Here is a 23,855-nt window from a genome sequence, read left to right on the forward strand (position 1 = left end):
ATTTCCTTCTCCTTGGCCTGTTTCCCCAGGCCGCGGGGGCACGTGCGGTGGCGGTGGCTGCCTCCAGACACAGTTGGGAGGCATTGCCAATGAGATTAGGGGGCGCTGCGGCCCCAGGTGTTCCCTCGCCAGGGCCGTGTTTACGATACCTGGCTCATCTCCTTTGTCCAGGAGCAAAACATGGAAAATCTCGGCCTGCTCAGCCAAGCGAGAGGCAGCACACTGGAGGGGGGCTCCCCAGGGGACACAGAGGCCGAGAGGCCTCCCCATGTGTCCCGCCTGCTCCAGCCGCCCCATCAGCTCCGGCAGGGACAGCCACAGGGGACCTCCCGCCTGGCCCGGGGCCCTTGTGGGGAGCAGTTTCCCGCGTCAGCCCTCGGAGAGCCCTAGGCCCGCCTGCCTCAGGTCATGGTCAAGCCGCTGCTGCCACTGCCTGATCCATGATCCATGGATCCATGACGCAGGGTGGGGGTGGGGGCGGCGAGCGGGGAGGTGGGGAGTGCACAGCCTCACCTGTGCGCAGGAGGGGCCTGCTACCGTCCCCACTGGGCCGGCTGTAGGTCTTGGAGAGCTTGTTGGCCGACACCTTGTACAGGACCCCTCCAATGCAGCGGTAGCCTCTGTTCCGCCACCGAGGAGAGCCAGGCTGGGCCTTCCCACCCGCAGCAGCGGGGCGCAGGCGGTTCAGCACCAGAGACCTGTGGAGACAGGGAGACCCCGCTGTGGGTGGAAAGGGCACAGGTAGGGCACAGGCCCCCCCCCGCCCAGCACATACACCCCTGGTACATCCCTTCTGGCAGGGCCTCTTGAGAAGGCTCCGCACAGAGGCTGGTGCTCCTCACCACTGCCCACCTGCCCCACCTGCCCCCAGATGCTGCCCCAGCACATACCACCCTGGCCTTTGGGACAGCGGATGCTCTGGCGTCAGCAGGCTCTACTGCCTGCCCCTCCGTCCACCATATGGGAGCCCAGCATCGAATGGGAAGGGACAGCCTCACAGACTCCCACCCAGGCAAGCTGGGTGCCTTAGCATCACAGGCTGGAGGAGGCCTGGCACAGCCTTTGGGATTAGCTCAGTGGATAACCCAGGTGGTCATATGCCCTCTGCCTCCCTCCAAATTCTCCTCCATCAGGGTCCTGGGCCCTATCCTGCCAGACGCCTGCACTTCCCCTCTTTGCCAGGAAGCCAAGGGCAGGGTTGGGAGGAGGCCCCAGATGTCCATGCTCAGATGCCCCATGCAGACAGCACGGCTGCAGTGGGCAGTGGGTGTGCCCAGACAGCACCAACCGTGGGCGTGCAGCTGTCCTGGCTGACCCCCTCCCCACAGCTGTCACATGGGCAGGCTGCCACTTCAGTGAGGTGACAAGGCCGTCCTACTCGGGTGCCTGGCGTGGAGACCAGCCAGCTTCATGACTCCAGAGGGGCGTGAGGCCTTCCCCTCAGGACGTATTTCAGCGATAATTTGTTTATGCAAATTGACCTTAATTCCATATTAGTTCAGACTTGCTCATAATGTTATTACTACCGAGTGTACACGCTGCACCCCACCGGCAAACCTGGGCCTGTGCGTGCTGGGGCCTCTAAGCAGCGGGAGGGGCAGGGCGTGATGAGAGCAGTCCTCACCATAGCCACCACCGCTAGTGGGACCCGGAGGGGACCCGGCCGAAGCAGGAGGGTGGTCAGGTCCAGTGCAAGCGTCACGCACCTAACCTTCTGGGCTCTCTGACTGTCCTCATGTCGCAGGCCTGATGAGAGCACAGACACCCCCAAATCCCCATCTGGGGCAGTAGCAGACCCTTTCCCGGGCACCCAGGGATGGGGAAGAGTGCCCCCATACACGATCTGATGAGTGCAGGAGGGACAGGACAGGCCTCGGGGCACCTGGGCACACAGGCTGGTGCTGCAGCACACCCCCAGTGACAGACTCACCCAGCAATGAGATACTGGAGGTGGAGCAGCCCTGCTCTTGGGCGCAGCTGCCACCCCGACCCCGTGGCCCCATGGCCCCCTGGGCCTTGGTCTCTCTTCAAGTTGGGGGTGTGGCTGCCAGCCCAAAGCCTCTGAGGGCATGTTAGACAAACACTGCGCAAGTGAGCTGGGCACTGGGGAGGCCCAAAGCTGCAGTGTAAGGACAAAGTCCAGGCAGAGACGGACACCGCAGCTGTACGGCACTTAACCCAGCTTCCCTTAATTAAAATTCAAGTTCACAAACACCAATCTTGGGGAAACGTCCTGCCAAGGGACCCCCGGCTGGCCTAACTCGTGTTGTCCATGCCCGACAGGCTCCAGCTGTCCCCACATACGGCACGTCTCGGCAGGAAGAGGTGAGGTGGGGTGGGTGGGCATCCCCTGGGGGAGGCAGACAAGCTTTCAGATTTTCCTCAGACCCTGGGACCTCAGCTCTGCCCACCTAGGTCCCAGAGTATCTGCATGTCCGGTGAGTACCTGTCTCAGCCCCTTGGCTCGCTCAGAGGCCAGGCCAAGGTACGAGGAGGGTGAGGCCAGGCAGGGTCATCATCTGTGCCAGCCCCCGCTGCAAACCCTGTGGTGAGCCCTGGGGGCTCAGCAGGGGCTCTGGAGCTGCTGCACGAGCTGTGGTCACTGTCCACAGGGCAGGGCTTGGCCAACTGAGAGCTGAGCCTAGGGCCAGGGGCCACTAGAGCTCGCTTAGCCAGAGGGCAACAGGCCCCCTACAGCCCAGGCCCCCAGCCCCATGTGTCCTGAGCCCTCAGGGGTCTCACCACCGACGAGGCAGCTGCTCCTTCATATGCCACACGGGCCAGGGGCGGCACCGGGAAGCCTCCACTCCAGCAGCCCTGGAAGCTGAGCGCAGCGGCAGCAAGCCCAGCCCGTGCACACAACACATGCATCTGTCAGGGCCAGACTCCAGACCTCCCGACAGGCCCTGCAGCCAGAGGAAGCAGCAGCCGTTTACAGGAACAAGGACACCACTCTTAGCTGCTTCTGCCTTTGGGGGACGGACCCTCCTCTCCTGGGCCCCTACCCACCCCCTATGTGCACCAGAGGACGCCACAGAGCATGAGGACAGGCCTGTACCCCACCTAGCCACCTGGGCACAGCGTCTCAGGACCCCACATGCCCCAGAAACCTAGCCCTTCAAAGGGTGAGGAAGCTCACCCGTGGGCATGTGCCCCTGGCTGAGGCCAGACAGGGACCTGTGGAGACGGAGGCTGGCAGGACCTTGGTTGAGAAGGAACTAGAAGCTTCAGGACAGATTATGTTCCAGCCCCAAGGGTGGAACCATCCAGGCCCACCCCACAGCTCTGACATAGAGGAGCCTCAGTCTGGGGCTGGTAATAGCTCACCCCAAAGAACGGGCTCCAGGGACGCCCTCCTGACTCCCAGGCCAGGGACTGGGGCCACACGTCGCCAACGCCCACCTCTGGAGAAGTACCCTTCATGATTTGTTTTGGCTAAAAGGCTTATCTCAGGTGACACTTCTCTCCCGGACATTGTTGATTATTCCCACAGTTATTTTTATGGATGAATGTGACTAATAGATCTGTCTCCTACTCCCACCAAAAACCATGCCCCTGGGTCTTAAGGCAATTACAGGATGATCGTAGACTACAGGGGGCGGCGGGGGGGCGGGGGGGGGAGGCCTAGCAGCTCTTCTGTTCTGTCCTGGCCCAGGGTTTACGGTCTATGCACATGCACCTACCCAAGGGACCCTGGGAACAGCCGCGGGGCCTGCAGCCTCCAGGGGCATAGCCAGGAGCCCAGTGGAGCCACGGGGGCTACTCAGAGGATGTGGATGCACCCACGGAACTGGGGGGGTGGGGGGGGGCTGGCCAGGACTGCAGAGGGGCCCACCTGCCCACGGCAAATGAGCCCCATCTGCAGCCACGCAGACCACCTCTGCCCTTCCCTCACCCCTGCCAGGCCGGCTCGCTGACTCGGGACCTGTGGCCAGGCGGGCGCCGAGTGGGCAGGGGGCTGCCTTGTAGCTTTTCATTGCCGTGGGTGTCACAGCACTCCGGTAAATTGTTACCCTAATGGAGAGGACAGGCTTTGGAAACCAACTGTATTGAGAAGAGGGGATAAAATTAATGAGATAATAGCCGGGCCAAGGACCCGGAGAACGCTCCTGCCCTCGCCGCGAGGGCCCTGTAATTCCTTTTCTACAACAGGAGCCTCAGATCTAAAGGCTTCTCCCATCCGTCCGGCAGGCCCACGCCGCCAGGAAATTTCATTAACGCTGGAAAATAGGAAAGGTATTAAGCGTGGATAATGAAGGCCAGGGAGGGAACCGTGCCTTAAGATAGTCCTCTTTCTCGCCTTTGTAATGGGAGGCATGAACTTTCCCTTCAAATCCATTTCTAATCCATTTGAAATACTACAGCAAATTATCTTTCCTTCAGCCCGAAAGCGGCCAGCCAATTTACTCCGAATAGAAGTGACAATGCCCCAGGATTTATCACCATAACCTTGACTACACCAGGGTGAGGGCTGGGCCCCCTCACCCTCCCGGGGGGCACGAGGAACGGGTGGGGGGAGATAACATTTTAAATGAATAGCAGTGGTAATGGGGAGACAGACACACAAACCACAAAAGTCGGTTTAAGAAGAAAAGCCATCCACGTGGCCAGGGCCCGGGCAGCAGCCGGCAAGTCCGGCCCGTGGCCGTGAGGTGCTGCGGGTGCCAGGCAAGGGCGCCCAGGAGGGCGGGATGACATCGGGGTCTGGGCCAGTCGGGTGGGCACGGCGCGGGCCTGCTCACCCAGCGAGCCGGGGCCCCAAGGGCCGACCCGCACCCTCACACGGCAGGGTGAGTGGGCCCCGAGGCGCCCTGGGCTCCACCGCTCCCAAACCCAGCTGCGCCAGCTGCACCGGCGCCCTGCCCAGCCTGGGAGCGGGACCCGCCGATCAGCAGCCCCTCCCGACACCCCACAGCGGGTGCCGCGCTCTGCTCCCCGGACCCGGGGCTGAGGCCAGCCAGCCCCCTGGGCCACCTCGGGTCAACCCCGGGGAGAGGTTCGCTCCTGGCCAAGGGCACACGCGGGTGCAAGTGGGCGGGGGGGCAAGGGAGGTGGCCCCAGTCCCTGGGGGACCCTGGGTAGGGGAGTCCCAAACTGGAAGCTGGCCTGGATGCCCAGGCCTCCTCACAGGCGTCGGCGATGGCACCTCTACACAAACCCCGCTCAGGCCGCCCTGCACAGCAGCTCCCACTAGCTCGTCCTGAGGACACAGCACAGGGTACCCAGTCCCAAGGCTCCCATCACAGGCCATGTGGACCTGGAGAGGCCAAGACAGACCTACAGGTAGGACCAGCGGGACCCGGTGGCCACAGTGAACCATCAGGCATACAGGCGGTCTGCGGGGGGTCCCTCCCAGCCCCTCCAGGACGGCTCCTGGACCCTGCATGTCCACACTGTCTGCTCCCCACGTTCCACACAGACCCCTCCCGTCCCCTCCCTCCCTGGGGACCCCCACCCAGCCAGCGACTGCAGTCACCGACGGAACCTACCACACCTAAGCTCTCGCTCCCGAGGCAGGCTGGGGGCCCATCCTGCTTCACAGCTCCCTGGAGAGGGGTCTGCACCTCCCTGTCCCACTGGCTGATTTGAAAACAGCACGTGGGATCCAGTTCTGTCCACATTCCACTTGCACTCTGCAGCAGCCCCCACACCCCTCGAGGGGAGGTCTGTGAGGAGACCCCGCAGGCTGGGCTGTCAGGCCCTCCTGGGCCACTGTCCCCACGCGCCCTCCAGCGGCCAGGACTCCAGCGCCACACTGGACAGCTCTGCTTCCCAGGAAGTGTTGTGGTGCCTCCTTGCAGGGGCCTCTGCACGTGCAGACCCTATGCCTACTATGGGGGTCGTCCTGAGACTAGGCTCAGACGTCAGGTCCTCAGGACGCCTTCCCCTATGCCCGCCCCCCACAGCTCATTGTCACAGGCCCCCAGCCCTGGCACAGGGCATTAAGGCACCCTGGAGCAGCTGGGGCAGTTTACTGCGGTGCCCCTGACCCAAGGCCATGCTGGTGTATGGGCGCTCTGTTGGTCTGAGCCGAGTGCTGCATGGGTTCCTCTTGGGGCTCACGTCAGGTGAGAGACGCAGAGAGGACACGTGCCAGGGCAGGCAGAAGGGGCAGGAGGGGCTCCCGGGAACAGAGCAGCCTGAACACACTGCTGGAGGACGCACATGGAGCCTGGACCCCTGGAAAGACCCTGGGGCGTGAACGCAGTGGGTGGGTGGACCGAAGCTGGGAGGCTGTGGCCACTGTCCAGGGCTGTGGGGGCACAGGTTGTGGGTGACAAGACCCAAGGCCACGGGTGCAGTTGCTAGCAGAGGGGCTCAGCCGGGCTCCTGGCCAGAGCTTGACCTCCAACCCCTATTGGCTGGGCAGGGTCAGTGCGTGGCCAAGGACCCAGCAGCCTCTAGGTCAGGCCATGCAAGCCGTGGTGACCGTGCAGGAGGTGGGCAGGCTGGCTGGGGAGCAGAGAAAACAACCGGGGAAGCATTTTTCAGGAAATGGAGCACGGTTCTGCGAAGCTTCGAGGCGAGCGGGGAGTGCGCCGTCAGCAGAAGCGGAGTGCCCGGGGGAGGCGGCTCTGCACAGCGAATCCCAAGTAGGTCAGGCTCAGCCGCCACCGTGACAGGCTGCAAAGTGCTTAAGTGGGCTTTCCACGGAAACGCTGACGGGCGCCACCTCAGCTCAGCTCGGAGGCCGTGGGTGTGCACCCTCATGTGCTGCCGGGGGTCAGCCTACAGCCCATGCCCGGTGCAGGGGCGGGGGCCTGGCAAGGTGGGGTGGTCTGCAGGGAGGGGGGCCCACGCAGGACCAGCAGGGTGGGAGGGGAGAGGACAGTGCAGGAAAGTGCAGGCCTAATGGAAGAGTCTCAGAAACAGGGCTCAGTTGCCGGGGACCCCACACGAGGCACAGGCCTCAGGACGACCAGGGCCACCTGCTCTCCTAAGACCCTCCTCCACCCCCACAACTGGCTCCTCCAGGTGTGGCCCACAGCCAGCTCCAGGGGACCGCCCCCCCGCCCCCACCCCGCTCCTGCTGAGTCAGGGCTGGGGCTCACACCTGGCTGCGGCCGTCACCCTACAGCTGGCTATAGGTATTGACCTCCCCACCTGGACTCGGGCCACCTTGGTGCAGGGGTGAGCCGAGTGCTCAGCCTCTTGGGCACATCTCATAGGAGACTATGGGCCTGGGTGGGAGCTGAGGCCTCGGGGGCTGGGTGACCTGGGGGTGGGCTTGCCACTGGGCCAGGACATGCCCACAGTGGAGGCCAAGCACCTAAGAGTGGCCCTGGAGGGTGGGTGGGGGTGGGGTCTGACCTGCAGGGCCACCCGAAGGCTTCAGCACTGAGGCTGCCACTCCATCCCGAGGGACCCCGCCCCCCCGTCCCATGGCTCCCCAGGAATGAGCAGAAGTGATTCAGGACGTCCCTGGCCAGCCAGCACGCTGGCGGGCAACACTAATTGTGCTGTGCCCCCATTACAAATGCTGCGGCTCCATTATGAGGGGCTGGGACTGTTTTATGTGCTCACATCTATTCAATTGGTATTTCGATCAATGGATGCATTACAAGCTTTCCCTTTAAGAGCCTAATAAACAACAAGATGGAAAGTAAAATTCTCCATAAAATGACACTTTTAAAAATCCATTTCAGCTGCAGCTACTGGTGCTCTGTACGTTAGCTGCAAACACCACGTATTACTGGGCTTCAGCGGCCCCACGGGGCAGGGTTTAGCTGTTGGGGCGGAGGGCAGGCGCCCGGGCTGGGCCGCTCAGGACAGGGCCCTCCATTCCCTGCACCTGGGCATCACCCTCCGAGCTGGGCTCTCAGCCTTGGTGCCGAGGCAGCTGCTGAGGGGCAGGGCTGACCCCACCTCTGCTCCCTTGCCCACCCCCAATGTCTCTCCCTTCCTCTCTCTCTTAGGACAGCAACCCCCTGCCCCCCTCATCCCTATTCACTGTGCACAGCGAGTCCCCACTGACCATTCCTCCAGCCCTGAAGTGGCCCTTGTCCCCACAACTGCATCTGGCACAGGCTGCATGTTAGGGACTAGGGACGAGCCCACGGAGGAGCAGAACTCAGCTCCTCCCACGACTCTCTGGGAAGACCTGGCAGGTCATGACCCCAGCTGGCTTCTGGCTCCTTGGTCGACAGTCCCCAAGGGAGCCCTGCGTGAGCCGCCTGGCCCACCTTGTCCACCACCCTCCCGACAACAGCCCAGGAACAAGGTCACCCCCAGGGACATTCAAAACACGCTGAACCTCAACCCTCTCTCCACAGCCCCACCCCCCCAGCCTCCAGACCCCGAGCTCTGTACCTCTGAGCCCTGGGGACACTTCCCCAAGGCTCCCTCCTCAAAGCTGGACCTGCCAAGGTGGCCTCCACCTCCAGCCTGTGTCCCTGGTGAGAGCTGGGCTAGGCCTCCTCACCACCCCTGCTGCCTGTACACTGTCCACACAGCGACCCCTTTCCTGTGCCCTCCTTGTGGGGGCCCCTGAGACCTAGGCCAGAGGGGGCCCTTGCTGAGCCCTGGCATCCAATGTCTGCCATCCTCCCCTCGGGACAGGTCTTCTCAAGGCCCCAGTGAGCAGCCCGGTGTCCTGGCCTCCTTCACAAGGCCTCCTCTTGCTTGCGTGGAGGCTCCTGCCCTCACACCTGTGCTCTCAACCAGGATGTCTGCGGGGCCTGGCCCCTCCAGACATAGCCGTTCCGCCCTCCCTCTCTGGTCCCCGGTGCCCACTCCACTGTTCCAGGCAGGGGACCCTAGCTGCCTCACCCCCTACCATCCAGCTCCATCACTCCCAGCACCACGGCCCCCTCCCGCCTGCCACAGCACACCCTCCTCACCCCCAACTCTCACACGAGTTACACCCACCCCTCTGGAGACGCCCTAGGACACGCACGCTTGCCCAGTGACGAAAGGGCCCTAGCATCTGCAGAGTCGAGCTGAGGGACGCAGGAGGGCGGCTCACACCACAGGCATGTGACAAAGTGAAAATGTAACAAGAGCCACACAGAACGCATGAGTCCTGGCGCTCGTCATGCTAAGGAGATGACCAAGCAAGGGGATGGAAGAGCCAGGGGCCCCCACCCCGTCGCCACCTTGCAGAGTGGACCACACAGCACGTGTGGCCCGGCTCCCCCAGAAAGGGACTGGTGTCCCCAGTGAGCCACGCAGCTGGCACAGACAGCAGGAAAAGGCACGGGCTCAGCACTCAAAGGTCCCGAGAGCCCGAAGGTGAGCAGCCCAGCTCGCGGTGAGAACCCGGCAGAGCCAGCACCCTTCCGGGACCCGGCAAGACCCGGCCGCAACATCCAAAGAACAGCAGCACCGACTCACCCTGACGGAAGCCCGTGGTCAGCGCACCCAGCGGCCGTGCAGAAGCCATGGGCCGGCAGGTCCCTGCGCAGCCGGGGGGAGAGAAAATAAAATGCAATTCAGCCGGTTTGGAGGCTGATTGGTTGGGGAAGGCTGAGAAACTGAGCCAACGTTTCTAACGTTCACCTGGAAAAACAAATGTTCAGAAGCAATGAAGACAAGACAGGCCAGGGGTAAGGACCTGGGGTCCAGGAACAGCACTGTCTCCAGTCCCCTGGACGCTAGCAGGGCGAGCACTCATGTCAATAAGCACGTCTGTGGGGCGCGTTGGGCAGTGAGTTGGTCAAGTGTCCCACTGTTGGCTTCAGCTCAGGTTGTGATCTCAGGGTCATGAGACACAGCCCCACATCAGGTTCCACGCTGGGCGTGGAGTCTGCTGGAGATTCTCCACCCCTCTGCCTGTCCCCACACCCTGCTCCCCTCTATAAAAAACAAAACAAACCACACTCCCGCAGCATGGTTACATCCAGGGAGCAGCAGGTGCCGGTGAGGCCATGGGAGGCCAGAGCGCTCTCCTGCTGAGGACGTGCGTCTGAGGACAGTCATGGTGGGCGCCAGCCTCACTGCTGCTGTTCAGCACCCCCACCCTCCGATGGAACAGGTCCACAGCAACGAGGGCTCCAAGTCAGTGGGCAACATGCCCAACAAGACAAGGGAGCGGCAAAGACTAGAAATACCCCCATCAATGTGTCATTTAGCACAGCGACTGAACTGTGGTATGCCCACACCTCGAGGGCAAAGTACAGGCTACTGCTACCCACAGTGACCCCCTTGGACCTGGGCAATCTCGGGGTCTCGGCCAGCTCGGGCTGCTGGACAGCACCCCAGACGCAGCCAGCATGGCTGCTTGCTGACAAGGCCTCTCCTTCCTGCCGAGCAGGTACCACCCCGTGCGTGTCCTCACGAGGGGCTCCTTCCGTACGCCTGCAGAGAGAGCTCAGTGTCTCTTCCTCTGCTCCTAGGACTCCAACCCTATCAGATCAGGGCCCCATTCCAGAGACCTCATTTAACCTTGCTTACATCTGGGAAGGCCCCATCTCCACACACAGCCCCACGGGGGGCAGGGCGAACATTAGACCATTCGGTCTAACAAATGGTGAGCAAATGAGGTTAGACACCAAACGGGATCAACTGTGATTCCATTCACTGAAGCTCAAGGACCCGAGGCTGAGCCGGTCTAGACCAACAAAGGCCAGAGCAGTGGTCATCTGCGGGATGAGGTGGGGTGCTGGGGGGCACCCGAGGGAGACTCGGAGGCGGGGCTGGATCTGCCTGAAACCCCCTGCCTGAGGGGGGAGGGTTGACAAAAGAAAAAATCCATAAAATGATCACTGAAGATACAAACCGTGATTGTTTTGCAAAGGGAAAATCAAAGGGGAAGATCTGTGCAGAAAGCCAGGTACGGGAGGAGCATTTGTACGCAAGAAAGGTGACATTTGCAAATAATGGAAAAAGCCTTGAGACAACCAAATAACTATCAAACAAAATTAAATTTGAACTTTAATCTTATACCACATCCCCAAATAAATTCCAGGTAGATTAAAGTTTTAAATGCAAAACTCGAAACCTTAGCACTAGAAGAAAATATAACTGAGCTCCTATAACCTTGGGGTGGGGAAGGCTGTTCTAAACAATCAATAGACTAAGTCTTAAAAGACTGACGGATGCAGAAAAGCAAAGAAGAATCCTAAGAATCCTAAGAATCCTCATACACAAAACTGGAAGGCAAAATTCAAACTGAGAAACAATGGATCGTCTCTGATAAAACAAAGGGTGACACCCTGAATACTCAAGAGTCTTGCAAACTTGTAAGAAACGGGCTGAAGGCAAAAGAACAGTAAACATAAAAAAATGTTGAACTTGACAAAGAATATGAATAAAAATGAAATTAAAACTGGATAGCATTCTCCTCCACTAAGCTGTGGCAAAGTTTTTGGCAGTGGCCGCTGCGAGGGCTGGGAGGGCTGCAGGGGTGACCGCTGGGCCCTGCCCCAACAGCCAGAACGGGGCTGAACAAAACAATGATGGAGAGGCACAACTTCAACTGCCAGGGCCCGAGGGTCCCACCGGGAGATCAGGCTGTGTCTGCCTAGCTGGCATGTCACCTCCTCCAAGAAGCCTTCCAGTCTGCAGAGCAGGGTGCAAAGGCCATAGGTAGCAGGGAGGAGGTGGCGGCTGAGTCTGGCACCAGCCCGCCGGGTCCACTCCCCGCGGACTCAGGGCGTTGACGCGCACCCAAGGCCTTGCCAGCACCAGGTGGCTCCCCAGGCAGGAGGTGGGGCTGGGGTGAGCGGGGCGGGTCGGGGGCTGTGCGCAGGCCGGGCCGGGCCGTAGGGGGTTGCTAGGGCTCCCGGCAGGCCCCGCCCACCGCAGGCCGGGAGGGGCGGGGCGTGGGCGGGGCGTGGGCGGGGCCCGGCCGACCTCCTCCCGCCTGCCCCGCCCCCCGACCAGGGGCCCGCCTAGGGGACCCGCTCCCATAATTTATGCTCCCCCGCCTATGCTTTATGGCTTTCTTAATTCGGCTCCTGCTACTATTAATGTAGTTAATGCTGAGATTATATCTATTTTCTGGCGTCAGGCGGTGATTTATTCAGGCCATTTTTCCGGTGGAGGCTCCCACGCTGTTAAATCAAGTGCCTTGCCAATTAAGTGCTGACTTGGGAAGTGGACGCAATCTTAACAGACATCTAACCGCAAATTAAACCGGGGCTCCTCACTCCGGGGGAGTGGGCGGGGCAGCCGGGGAAACCTTGCTGACTTGCAGGAAAGTCACAGGAAAGCCAGAGCACTCACTCCTCGGGCAGTGGTGGGGCCGGGGCGTGGGGCCGTGGGGCCAGGCCAGCAAGGTGGGGTGCTGTGGGAGGGCAGGCAGGGGTCGGCCGGCCTTCCCCAACCCAAGATGTAACACTGAAAACAAAGCACCTCTCAGATATCCCCACCATCCCCTGGCCGCCCCGCAGCCTCAGAAGGGTGCCAGGCGGGACACGGGGGAGGTGGGCCCCCAGCACTGGACAGCCCGTAGCCGGGCTCTGGCAGCTCCCACCAGAGCAGAGCCCATGAGGGTGAGCCAAGGCCCCAGGGAGGAGAGCAGGTGGAGGCGGGGCTCACCCAGCCATCCCTGAGGCCACGCACCACCCTCCGGAGGGGTGGGGAGGTGGGTACAGAGGAAGGTAGGCAGCACAAGGACCAGGACCAGGCAGGGAAGGACACCTGTGCCAAGGCCCAGCACCTCTGGAACCGCCCAGAGAACCTGCAGGTGACACAGGGCAGGGCGCATGCTGGAAGAGGCAGCCAGGGGCCCTTCCGGCATGGTCCTCAGCAGCTGGGAGGCTCCCCAACCCTAGAGTAACGTCTCCTGCACCCGCCTTCAGAGGCCCTGGCCCAGCCTGAGAGGAGAATCATGTTTTGGGGTAAGAGCAGCCTAAACGGTTGATATATGCAAAGAGTTAAATATGATATTGATTATCTGAGCGATGCTTTACTACTCCCTCTAAAACCAGGATAAAAGTGGTATTTAAAACGCTGTTTGATTGTGTAAGGCACCCAGGTACTACTGGGCGACAAGGACATTTTATTTCTTCCTGTCAGAGGCAATATTTTCAGCTTCCTCTGCTCCTCATCTCCAGGGACATCTGGGGTCACCAGTGCTGGCACAGGAGGGCCCACAGTGCTGGCCAGCTGTGGCCAGGGGGCCCAGGCACAACCTGAGGGCAATCTCCCCAGAGTTCCACAGGGAGAAACTCTATTTTTTTAAAGATTTATTTATTTATTCATGAGAGACACACAGAGAGAGGCAGAGACACAGGCAGAGGGAGAAGCAGGCTCCATGCAGGGAGCCCCATCTGGGACTTGATCCCAGGACCCTGGGGTCACGCCCTGAGCGAAAGGCAGAAGCTCCACCACTGAGCCACCCAGGTGCTCCCTCCACAGGGAGAAACTTAACAAGACCTTCTGAGGCTTCCTTCACAATAGTCCTGCTAGCTTCTAGAAGAAGCTTCCCTCTGGCAAACCAAAGGGACACACGTGCTCTCTCTCACTTTGTCATGAAACACCTAACCCTAGCCGATGGATCTCTTCCTCCGTGAGCCACTGGCCCACAGGAGGCCGCACCATGGCTTGTGGCTTAGCCGTGGCAGTGGCAGCTCTTACAAGGTCCTGTCCCCCTTGGGATTTGCCCCCAAGGATGAAGCCTGGGCAAGGCACCTGCCTGCCTGGCCCCTTTCCCACTGCTTCCCCCAACGGGCTGGCCTGAAAGCTGCCTGGCAGGCCTCAGCCACTCAATCCAACTCCCAAAGGACAAAGAAGTCGTCTGTACGTAACATGGATCAAGACACAGCGCGCTACGGCAGGCGAGACAGGCTGGCCCAGGCAAGGGGACACAGCTTGCCAGCATGGCCATCCAGGGGCAGATGGCCCAAGGCCCATGCACGTCAGGGATGGGAGGTGGCTGGGGAAGCAGGATGGCTGCCAGAGGGGGCTGGAACCTGCCCTGGGCCACTGCTGAGGCCTGTGTGCACACAGGCCCTAGAGCCCCGGATACCCGCTTCTCTTGGCTTCCCAGTGAAGGAGGGAACCCTGTTCCTGGAACCCGCAGCATGCCCGAGGAGCCAGCATGTGGGGGCTCCACACATGGCGGCTCCACTCACGGACAAAGAGTGCCAGGCAACAGGAGCAGGACAGGAGGACACACATGTCTGTGCAGAGCCAGGGACAGAGAGAGCAGAAATGAGAAACCCAGACACATGGTGGCGGTGACAGAAGCAGCAAGGCACAGACCAAGGACGGGGCAGCCAAAGGCTCGAGGGTCAGAGACACAGTCACAGACGTGAGCCCCGCAAGGCTAGAGGGCTGCCGGTGACGGAGACTGTCCCAGAGGGGATGCACGGCACAGCATGCTGGCCTTCCCAGGGGCTGCTGGGCCCAGTGGTGGCTCCATCCCCCTAGGGCCTCCTCCCTACCAGCATGGGCTCTGGGACAGACACCAGGAGCCCCCAGAGGGAGGTGAGCACCCCTACTTGATGCACAGGCCCAGCCTGAGGTGGCGCGAGCAGGTGTCTGTCCCCTCCCTTCCCACGAGGGCATCACCCGTCCCAGGGCCCCTCCCCTCCCATGCCATTCACAGACGGAGCCTGGGAGCTACCCTAACACGCTCTCACCACACAGGCTGTGGCTGTGATGCCTGTGACCCCAGGCCAGATGCCTGCAGTCCCCATGGCCAGCAGGGAGGCAGTGACATAAACAGTATGGGGGGGGGGCAACGGTCACGGGGCCACATGATCACCAAGCAGGACGGGCCAGGGGCTCAGGCTGACAGGAGATGTTAGGTCAGCCCCATCCTGGCCCCCGCCCCAGCCAAGGGCCTGATGGCCGTAGGGGCTCCTCGCCCTGACCCCCTCACTGCCCTCCATCATTACACGGGGCCGTCCCAGAGGTGCCCACACAGGCGGGGACAGGGACCGAAGGTGTGAACAGACCCCGGACCCAGAGGGACTAGCTGGCCTGTTGCTGGGGTCCCGAGGGCCTGATGCCAGAGGGGCTCTGGGAGAGGCTTCAATGTGCCACCTGACACTGGGCAGGTGTTTGACCATGAACACAGACCGCAGGGAGGCAGCAGGGCCCCTCTCGGCCAGTGTAGCAGCCAGACCCTGGCACACAGGGGCCTCTCCTCACTCCACAGGGTCCTGCATCCCAGGCCCAGTGCTGCCAGTGAAGGGCTGGGCACTACCACCTGGAAAAGGTCCCTACCTTCTGGATGAGGTTCCAGTGACAGCAGGTGTCTCTGACCGTGTCCTGGCCTCAGCACCCATCGGGACCGACAGGGCCGCGGCGAGGTTGGTCCTCCTCCCTTCCCTTCCACTGAGGGGGTGAGGGGTCAGGGCCCCGCATTCCCACCAAACCCCGGCCCCTCCCCACACTCTGCCAAGGAGCAGGGGCAGGTGTTCGGGCCTCAGGAGGACCCGCTCAGCCCTGCTGCCACGGGGCTGCTGACAGCTGAAAGGCCCGTTTGCTTCAAACAGACACAGAAATAAATAAATAAGGTAGACGCGCTTTGAACCGACTTCCAAATTAAGAGTTGCATCCTTGCTGTCAGGCCCCCGCCAGCAGTTTCTGTGGCACCTCCCGAGCAGAAACGCACCTCAGCCCATTTATTAGAATGATGAAGGCAAAGGGACCTACAATTGCACTCCTTCCTTAATGAGCAGCCGAAGGGATCGGTAAGCATAATTTCAGAGGCCAGTAATATTTTATATAATCGCCGAGTGGTTTAAATTGAAAACCCCCAACTGAATCAATATTTACTGCATTGAAACGAAATGAATAGTAATAAGTCACTAAGCTCCCTGTCCTGTTTCATAAAATAAAAAATTATAAAAATGAGCACAGGCGCAGGGAGGCCATCACATTAACTTTTACGGCACTTGGGGAGCCGTAACCGCCTGTTCTCATAAAATAAAATTCTAAAAAACCTGCCGGAGGAGACCTGCTTCAGCACTGCACGGGAAAGCAGGCGGGGCCCGGGTCACCCCCACGGGCTCTCTCCCAGGACCTGCCCAGGACCTGCCCAGGGCCCAGCAAGTCAGCACCTGCCCTCTCTGCCACCCCCAGGCCCAACTTCCTGCTCTCGCCTCTTCACCTAGCGAGGGGACAGGACAGGTGCTGGCCGATGGGTGCTCCCCACGTCCAGAGGAAAAGCTGTTCTCTGGCCAGGCCAGGGCCCCAGGCCAGCAAGGGACATGAGTGAGTGAAGGCGGAGGATGGGTCCAGCCACTGTGCCCTGTCAGAAAGCCCCAAACAGGAGCCTGAACCCCCCCGGACAGGACCACGGTGGCCTAGAAAGGGCCAGGCTTTCCCTCAGGAGCTCCAGGTTCCCCAGGGAGACCACGGCCTACAGGGTTCCCGGGGTCCTTCTGGGTCGGGGACGCAGCAATGCTGACAGAGGCCAGAGCCAAGGGAGAGCCCCCTGGCAGACAGGGGTGTCCTTCACTCGGCACTCTGAACCAGGGGCAGGGCCATGAGTCCCCAGAGGGCCGGGGGCTCCCCTGCATCCCCCACCGGACTCCCAGGCGGTAAATAAGTTCCACGCGCTCCTGTGGCTCAAGAACAAAGGACAGACCAACTTAAGAATAGGCCAAGGAGCCCAAATGGCCTTAAGTCGGCCCCCGAGTACGTGCTCCACCCCACAGGCAGTCAGGGAAACGAAGACGAAATCACAACGAGGTGCCGCCACAGGCAAAGTGTGAAAATCAGAGAAACCAGAACACCAAGCGCTGTGATGGGGACAGAGGGGCATCTCTGCTCTGGGAAGTCAGACACGCACCTCTGGTGTCCCCGCACCCCCGCTCCTGGGGACACACCATGGAGAGGACGCTGGTCTCCAGGGGCTGGGCAGGAACAGTGATCCGCCGTCCTCCACGGTGATCCAAAGTGGAATAACTCACGCGTCCATCAAGGAGAGAGCTATTAAACGTGTGTGGGCAAACCACAAAAGCCACTCGGCAATAAAAAGTGAAGTGCTGGTGCCGGGGGGCGGGGGGGGGGGCGCAGCTGCACGCATGTGATGCCCCAGATCAAGCCCGACAAATCCTCAGGGCAGACCCTCAGCACGGACATCCTGGCTATGGGCTGGCGACGGGGCGAGCGTGAGGGCACTTGACGACAGAACGTCTCAACCACGACCGAGGCTGAGCCACAAACTCGGATCCAGCATGTCACTGGATGTAAATGAATGTGGGGCTCCAGCGAGTGCACACGCCAAGGGTGAGGGACCAGGTGTCCCCCGAGGGAGAGGAGCCACACCCCCGCGGGAAGGAAGCAGCGGCGCAGAACCGGAACCGACTGTATCAGCGAGCACGCCAGCTCTGCAATCCAGAGAGAGCCGTGTAAAGACTGCCTCAAGGGTGCCTGGAAGCAGAGATGCACAGCCCCAACCAGGACTCCCCCTCATGCACCCCCCCGTCACCCCAGGGCCACGAGAGCCTCGGCTGTGGGGGACACGGTGCAGCCAAGAGCCGGGTTCTGCGGGCAGCGGGCTAGTTCCAAGCTAGGGACAGAGAGTTCCAGGCGAGCCTGGAAGCCACAGGGAGCCACACGCAAAGGTCCCAGGCCACCCAAAGGGGCTTCCACAGGCCGGGGGCGGCCCAAACTGAGGATCCAGATGAATCACAGTAACAGACTACAGGCTGTAGAATAAAATAAAACAGAAACACCTGGACTCCACGCTGCCAGAAATAAGTCAAGGAATGTACAATGTGGTGGGGGATGAGGGACAGTGGATCCTGGCAGGAGAGGGTCGGAAATCATGAAGGGTCTAGAAGGCGTGGGGGCAACCCAGCGAGGAACAGAGCGCCCCGCGCAGGGTGGACAGGCCTCTCCGGCCAGACGCCAGGCCCGCAGGCCGCAGGGAGGGGCCGCCCGCGCTCCCATGGCAGCCCCGCTACCGGCCGACTGAGTTTTCTGGTGCACGCTGGCCTCCTGGCCCACAGACGCTGCACAAAGTGCCTGGCCCCCATTATCCAAAACTCAGGGTCGGCAAAGTCGGAGCAAGGCTGAGGGCCGGCTCCAGGCTCCAGGCCTCTGAACAGACGCAGAGCCCAGATGCCGAGGGGGTGCACAGCCAGCTCTGACTCCAGGCAGCACTCCCTAGTCTCCCTGGGGGACCACACGCAGCGGCCGGTCAGGGGGCACCGAGTCTCCAATTTCCACACAAATGGTTATACAAGAATAGATGGGGAGAAAATGATACAGCACAGAGGCAAAGTACAAGCAGCCAGAGAACTCAGGCAAAGAATACAGTTTTTTGAACTTTCCCGTAAGTACAAAAGGGTATCGGGATGAACTTAGAGGCAAGACACCCCACGACCGTCTGCCAGGCCGGCCAGGGATAGATGTGGTATCGTGGTCTGCAAGGTCCTGCGTGGCCAGATGCCCTGCGGAGGAAGCTGGGCCAGGGTCACTCACCACCTGCCCAGCATTGCCGAGCCAAGGCTCCCCAATGGGTTCCGGGGTATTGCGCATCGCCCAGGCTAGTCCAGCCTCTGCACTTGAACTTGCTCGCCCCACCCCTCCGGCTTTGCGCTGTGCATGCCATTTCCTCTGCCAGGAGACCCCGCCATGCGCGGCCACCTCCCCATTCACCAGCGCCAGGCCTGGGCGAGATCCACAGCTAGAGAGGCCCGGCTGGGCACAGCTCCCAGGCCTGCTGCCCGGGGACAGGTGAGCAGCTGCCTCCTCGGGGTCTGTCCCCTCCTGAGCCACAGCTTCCACACAGGCATCCTCCACACACCTCAGGCTGTGGCCAGAGAAGGGAAAGGGCAGGTAGGAGCCACTAGTGCCACCACCTGGGGGCCTCCCCGTCCTGCCAGGGACTGACCTGCACTTCAACAGCCCAGAACAGGGAGAGATGGCTCAAGGACCACCCAGTGAAGAGCCACGACCACACTACCCCCGAATTCAAGCCAGGGTCAAAGGCCATCTCCCACAGCATGCAGGGCCTAGAAGTCCCCGTCAGTGTGGTCAGGAGCCCCCTGCACTGAGTGTCACTGTGTCATCAGAGCTCATGACCTGGATGTCAACAACCAAACTGCATGGTCCACACCAGGTGGGTGGCTCCCCTCTTTCCCTACTGCCCTCGGCGGGGACACGGATGTGAGCCACAGGGGCTGGGGGGGCTAATGTGGCTCAGGTCACCCCACCAGCCCTGGCCCCAGGCACCCCCCGTAGCCCTTGGCAGTAGCTCCTCACCTCACACAGGTCTGGCCATCCCAGTCAGTTCTAGAAACCCCAAGTGTGGATGGTGATGCCCCCACCCGGTCCTCCGTGGCTGGAGAGGGTCAGGGGCCCGTGGGCTCTCTGGTCCCCACTGAGAAGAGTGGGCAGCAGGCTTTCCCCAGGGCCCAAAGGACAGGCCATTCCTGAGGGTCGTCCACACAGGCATATACCACCACCGACTCCAGCAAGGAAAGCCCCGTGGGGGGCAGAGAGCAGTCCCTGCAGCGCACATCGGGCACTCCTCCTGACCCGCTCTCGCCCTACGGAGATAGCGCCCTCTCTTCCACGGGCATACCCAGGTGGATGGAGCCCCACATGCATCCAAGCCAGGCCTTCCCTGCGTCTGACAGAAAACCAGGACGGCCCGACTGCCTGCCGCACGAAGCAGGCCGGGGCCGGAGTGGGTCTCCCACACCCAGACCCCAGCACCCGTGTGGAAGCAGCCAGACAGCTCTCTCAGCTCGAAGTAGACACGTCTGTCAGAATCAATTTAAGGGGATCCCTGGGTGGCTCGGCGGTTTGGCGCCTGCCTTTGGCCCAGGGTGCAATCCTGGAGTCCTGGGATTGAGTCCCGCTTCGGGCTCCCTGCATGGAGCCTGCTTCTCCCTCTGCCTGTGTCTCCTGCCTCTCTCTCTCTCTCTCTCTCTCTCATGAATAAATATAAATAAATAAATAAATAAATAAATAAATAAATAAATAAATTCTAGTTCATTAAAAAAAAAAGAAACAATTCAAAATCCTGCTGCATTGGCCATGGCCGCTCAGCATGCTCACGGGCAGCGGGAGCCGTGCCCGGCCTGGCACGCTTCTCAGGCTGTTGGTAAAGGCTGCGCCCGGCAGAGTCATCACGGGGCAGCTGGGGGCCCTAGATGTAGCCGGGCACAGTGAATGACTTCCTGGGCTCCGCATCAAAGGGAAGGCAGGTTGCAGGCAGGCACCCCCAGGAACATGCAGGCAGGTCAAGATCAAGGTTGGCCACTGCCCTGGGCCTAAACAGCAGTTACAGCCTGGGAAGGGGTTTGCCGGGAGGAAGGGCTGCAGCCCCTTGACGCACCCCCACCCCCACCCCTGCCAGCCCAGCAGCAGGGCTCCAGGCCCCAACTTCAATACCACCTCTAGGTGGCCCCTGCCCTCTGAGCAAGACATTCCAGGCTCCTTCCCCAGGCCCCCTTGGAAGGCCCTAGAAACATGGCCACACAGACCACACCTGCCCCACCCCTAGAGCAGCCTTCTCTGGGCATCCCTGAGCACCCATCCACCCTGGGTAGATCTCAGCACTTCCCAGCACTGAGCACCCCATGGATGTACATGCTTCACCCATCTGCTTGCCTCCTGCTGGGAGGAGAGCACTGTGGGCAGAGTGGGCACCTGGCACAGGTGGGGAAGCCCTGCCGCCTAGCACCAGGCGCTCTCTAGCCCTGTTGGTCCTGACCTGGGCTGAGCAAGAGGGGCCCACGTGCACACCGCCAAGCGGGGCCCTCACCAGGCACAGAGCAGGGCCTGGGGTTGCTGGCCATGAAATGCAGGGAGCACCCCTTTCCTGGGCGGGCTCAACCAGAGCTCCTCTCACTGCCATAGGTCAGGAGGCTGTGGGAGCCCCAGTTCCACTAGCCTGGTCAGGGCAGGTCTGGGGAGGAGCAGGCATTCCCCAGATGGACCAAATGTGCCCTCCAAAGTCCTCCTGGAACCTTAACCGCAAGGGCATGGTGTCTGGAGGTGGGCCTTTGAGAAGTGCTCAGGGTTTGACAGTCAACAGGACGAGGCCCCCACAATGGGACCGGTGCCCTTACAAAAGGAGGAGAGACACCAGAGCACTGTGTGCGCCGAGGGAGGACATGGCGAGAAGGCTCCGTGCAGCCTGGACAGGAGCCCGCCATGCCAGCACCCTGACCTCACGGGTCCGGCTCCAGAACAGAGACAACACACGTCCACTGCTTAGGTGGGCCAGGCTTCGGAGCTGTGCCATAACACCCCGAGAGCCGGGGCAGGCAGACAGGGGTGCTGAGGGGAGCACAGAGGACCCCATGGCCACCCTCAAGGGGATGCGGCCCATCCTCAGGCTGAATTCCTCTTTAATGAGACGTCACCACGGAGAAGCATTTCAGAGCCTTCAAAATCGCAGCCCAAACCTCGTCAAACCACCCGGAGATTACTTAAGATTTACCGCACAGACACAAAAATAAAATAAAATAAAGCACAGCAGCCCTGCACGCAGCAGCCCCTGTGACAGCACCATTTGTAGTCGGGACAGAGCGGCCTCCAGACTCATCTGCTTAAGCACAGCGGCTCCTGTGTACTCCGCGCTTTCACGTCAAATGAATTTGGAAAGAGAAAAAAAGTGACAGGCAGTTTAGGGATATAAGTCACATTTCAGCTTCAGTTCAGATTAATGAACTTGCTGGAAACCGCCGAGGGCACAGGCAAATCCACAAATCTGAGAACAAAAACATTAAATCCTGGCTCAGTGTGAGCCTCAGCCCTATGGTGAGCTCGTGGGACCCTCTGGGGCCCCCCAGGGCTGTGCTGGGCGGCAGTGGTACGGGGTCCCAGGGGCCCAGCCCAGCCCCCTGGGGGTCCCGAACTGATCCAGCCCACAGCCTCTGAGGCCAGCAAGCGCTGGCCCTGCATCCAGGTGGCCCGAGGCCAGGAGCCTGCTGGCCAGGGGGTGGTAGTTGGTACCACAGACAACCCCCCCACCACACACACACACAGTTAAGTGTCCTTCCCAGGAGGAGCTTGCCGCCTCCAGTCATTCTAATGCCAGGTCCCTTGTGGCGCAGGATTGAGTGTGGCAAGCCCCCCACCACAATGAGGGGTGTCATCCCTCAGAACAGGGAGGGCAGGGGCTTGTCAAGCCACTGGCCGTTAGCTGTAGGGCCCTGCTCAGCATGCCTGGCTCCTCTGGGCCGAGAGCCTTGTCCCCTGGCCTTCCTGCCTGCCCAGGCCACAGCACGGGCTACTCACCAGTGCTCCCCGGGCTCCCCAGGGATGCAGCAGCTCCACGCACACACAGCTTCCGCTCTGCAGTGAGTGTGTGCGGGAGGGTGGGATCCAGGGCTACCCCATGCCAGCGGGGGCACTCTTGGCCACTGGGTCACCTGCCTTACTTCCCATCTGTGTGTACCAGCCCCCAACACTGCCGACTGAAACTTCTAGGACTGTTGGGGCTTGCCTGCCGCTCCCCCTACGGGTGTTCCCCTCTGGGGTGGGTGCAGATCAGGAGGCCCAAGGAGAGCTCAGGGCCCCTAGGCTCAGGCTGGTTACCTGGCAGGAAGTCCTGCTTTCTCACCACTGCAGCCCTGATCCCTGGCGCCTGGGCCCAGCCACCAGCCCAATCCCTCCTTCTGCCCAGGGAAAAGCTAAAGAGCCTGCAGATGCACGGGGCAGAGATCAAGGCCACATCCAAGGCCAGTCAGCCAGAGCCTCCCTGGGGCCCGCTGACCACACACAGGCAGCCAACAGCTCTGATGGAGCTGAAGGTGGCAGGGAGGTGAGCACCAGACTGGATGTTGGGCCCGGAGACAGGCCCTTTCTGCTGCCTCGACAAGCCAGGCCCAGGTGTACGCAGCCAACAGTGAGGCCAGGCAGCTGGCAGGTGGCCACTCCTGAGGGTCCAGGTGACCTTGGGCAAAGGAAGCCCGGCCCACGGGCAGACACATTTCCCAGGACCCGAGCCACTCAGCCCTCAGCACCCACCACTGCAGGCCCACCAAGCCCAAGGCCTGGCTCCCCAAGAATCCAGGGCTCTGTGCTCAGGATATGTCCTGGATGCCTGTGGCAAAATGGTCAGGGCAGACAGAGACCCCAGTGAGAAAAGCCTCTGCATGTGGCCTGTTACCGTGCAGCCATCCTGAGGGCGAACTCAGCCACACAGGCATGCCCGGGGAGGGCTCTAAGGCCAGGGCACCTGGGGACCTGCCCTGAGCCGCAGCCACCATGCACAAGCCGGGACTACAGGACGTGAGCCGTCTGGCACCCAGCATGGCCTGGGAGAGGCAGGCCTCTGGGCTCTGCATAGAGCCATCCTGGGCAGGGGCCCCCTAGCTGCTCCCACCCAGCAGAGCGACAATTGGGCCCCTGGGCCAGGCCACCCAGGCAACCACAGCCCTCCCTGTGAGGCAGCTGGCCGGCCCCATCTCCGCTAGGATGAGGAACTTGTGAGAAGCAGTGGCCGTGCGGGGATGTCCTGTCCGTTCTCAGCCTTGCCTATAGCACCCACAGCACCGGGCTGCCTCCCCTCATAGCCCACCCATCTACCTGACCCATACCTGCCCACGTGGCTCTCTCAGTTCCCACCTGCTCCTCACCTCCGAAACTGAAAAGGCATATTCCCTGTCCTGCCACCCCCCTGGGCTGTTCTCCACCTTACGGGCTTGACATTCTGACTGGTTACAAGGTGGCTACTGTTTAGGGGGCGCCCTCAGCACCCCTCTTCCCCAGGAGCCCTCACCCCATAAGGCCTGGCACCCGTTTCTGCTTGGTGGCCCCTGCAGGCCCAGCATGCTCAGAACTGGCCCAGCTGAACCCAAACCCGGGGGCTCCTTGGCACTCAGAGACAAAAGCTAACCCCAGCCCCTACCACATGCCCAGGGAGAGGCAGGCCGGGCCGGGGCTGGATGCAGGCTGGAATGCGGACTGCAGGAGGGGAGGCAGGAGCAAGAATCAATAAATCTGAACCTCATTCACGATGATCTGGGGCTCTTATTAAGTAAATT

The 23,855-nt window shown here is 61.3% G+C and overlaps 1 protein-coding gene across 3 annotated transcripts in view; it reads right to left on the reverse strand.

The window, feature by feature from the left end:
• ZC3H3 (zinc finger CCCH-type containing 3) overlaps window positions 1-23,855 on the reverse strand; it is an 87,346-nt gene that overhangs the window by 26,171 nt on the left and 37,320 nt on the right. For 2 of the 3 annotated variants that reach the window (XM_035713114.2, XM_049092840.1), the window contains exon 5: window positions 514-698. In XM_035713114.2, the coding sequence (XP_035569007.1) occupies window positions 514-698 (185 nt within the window). Of the gene's footprint in view, window positions 1-513; window positions 699-9,333; window positions 9,397-23,855 lie in introns of all 3 variants that reach the window. The other variant, XM_025450357.3, reaches the window with a different exon arrangement.

This window comes from Canis lupus, chromosome 13 (genome assembly GCF_003254725.2).
Source record: "Canis lupus dingo isolate Sandy chromosome 13, ASM325472v2, whole genome shotgun sequence".
Taxonomy (NCBI): Eukaryota; Metazoa; Chordata; class Mammalia; order Carnivora; family Canidae; genus Canis; species Canis lupus.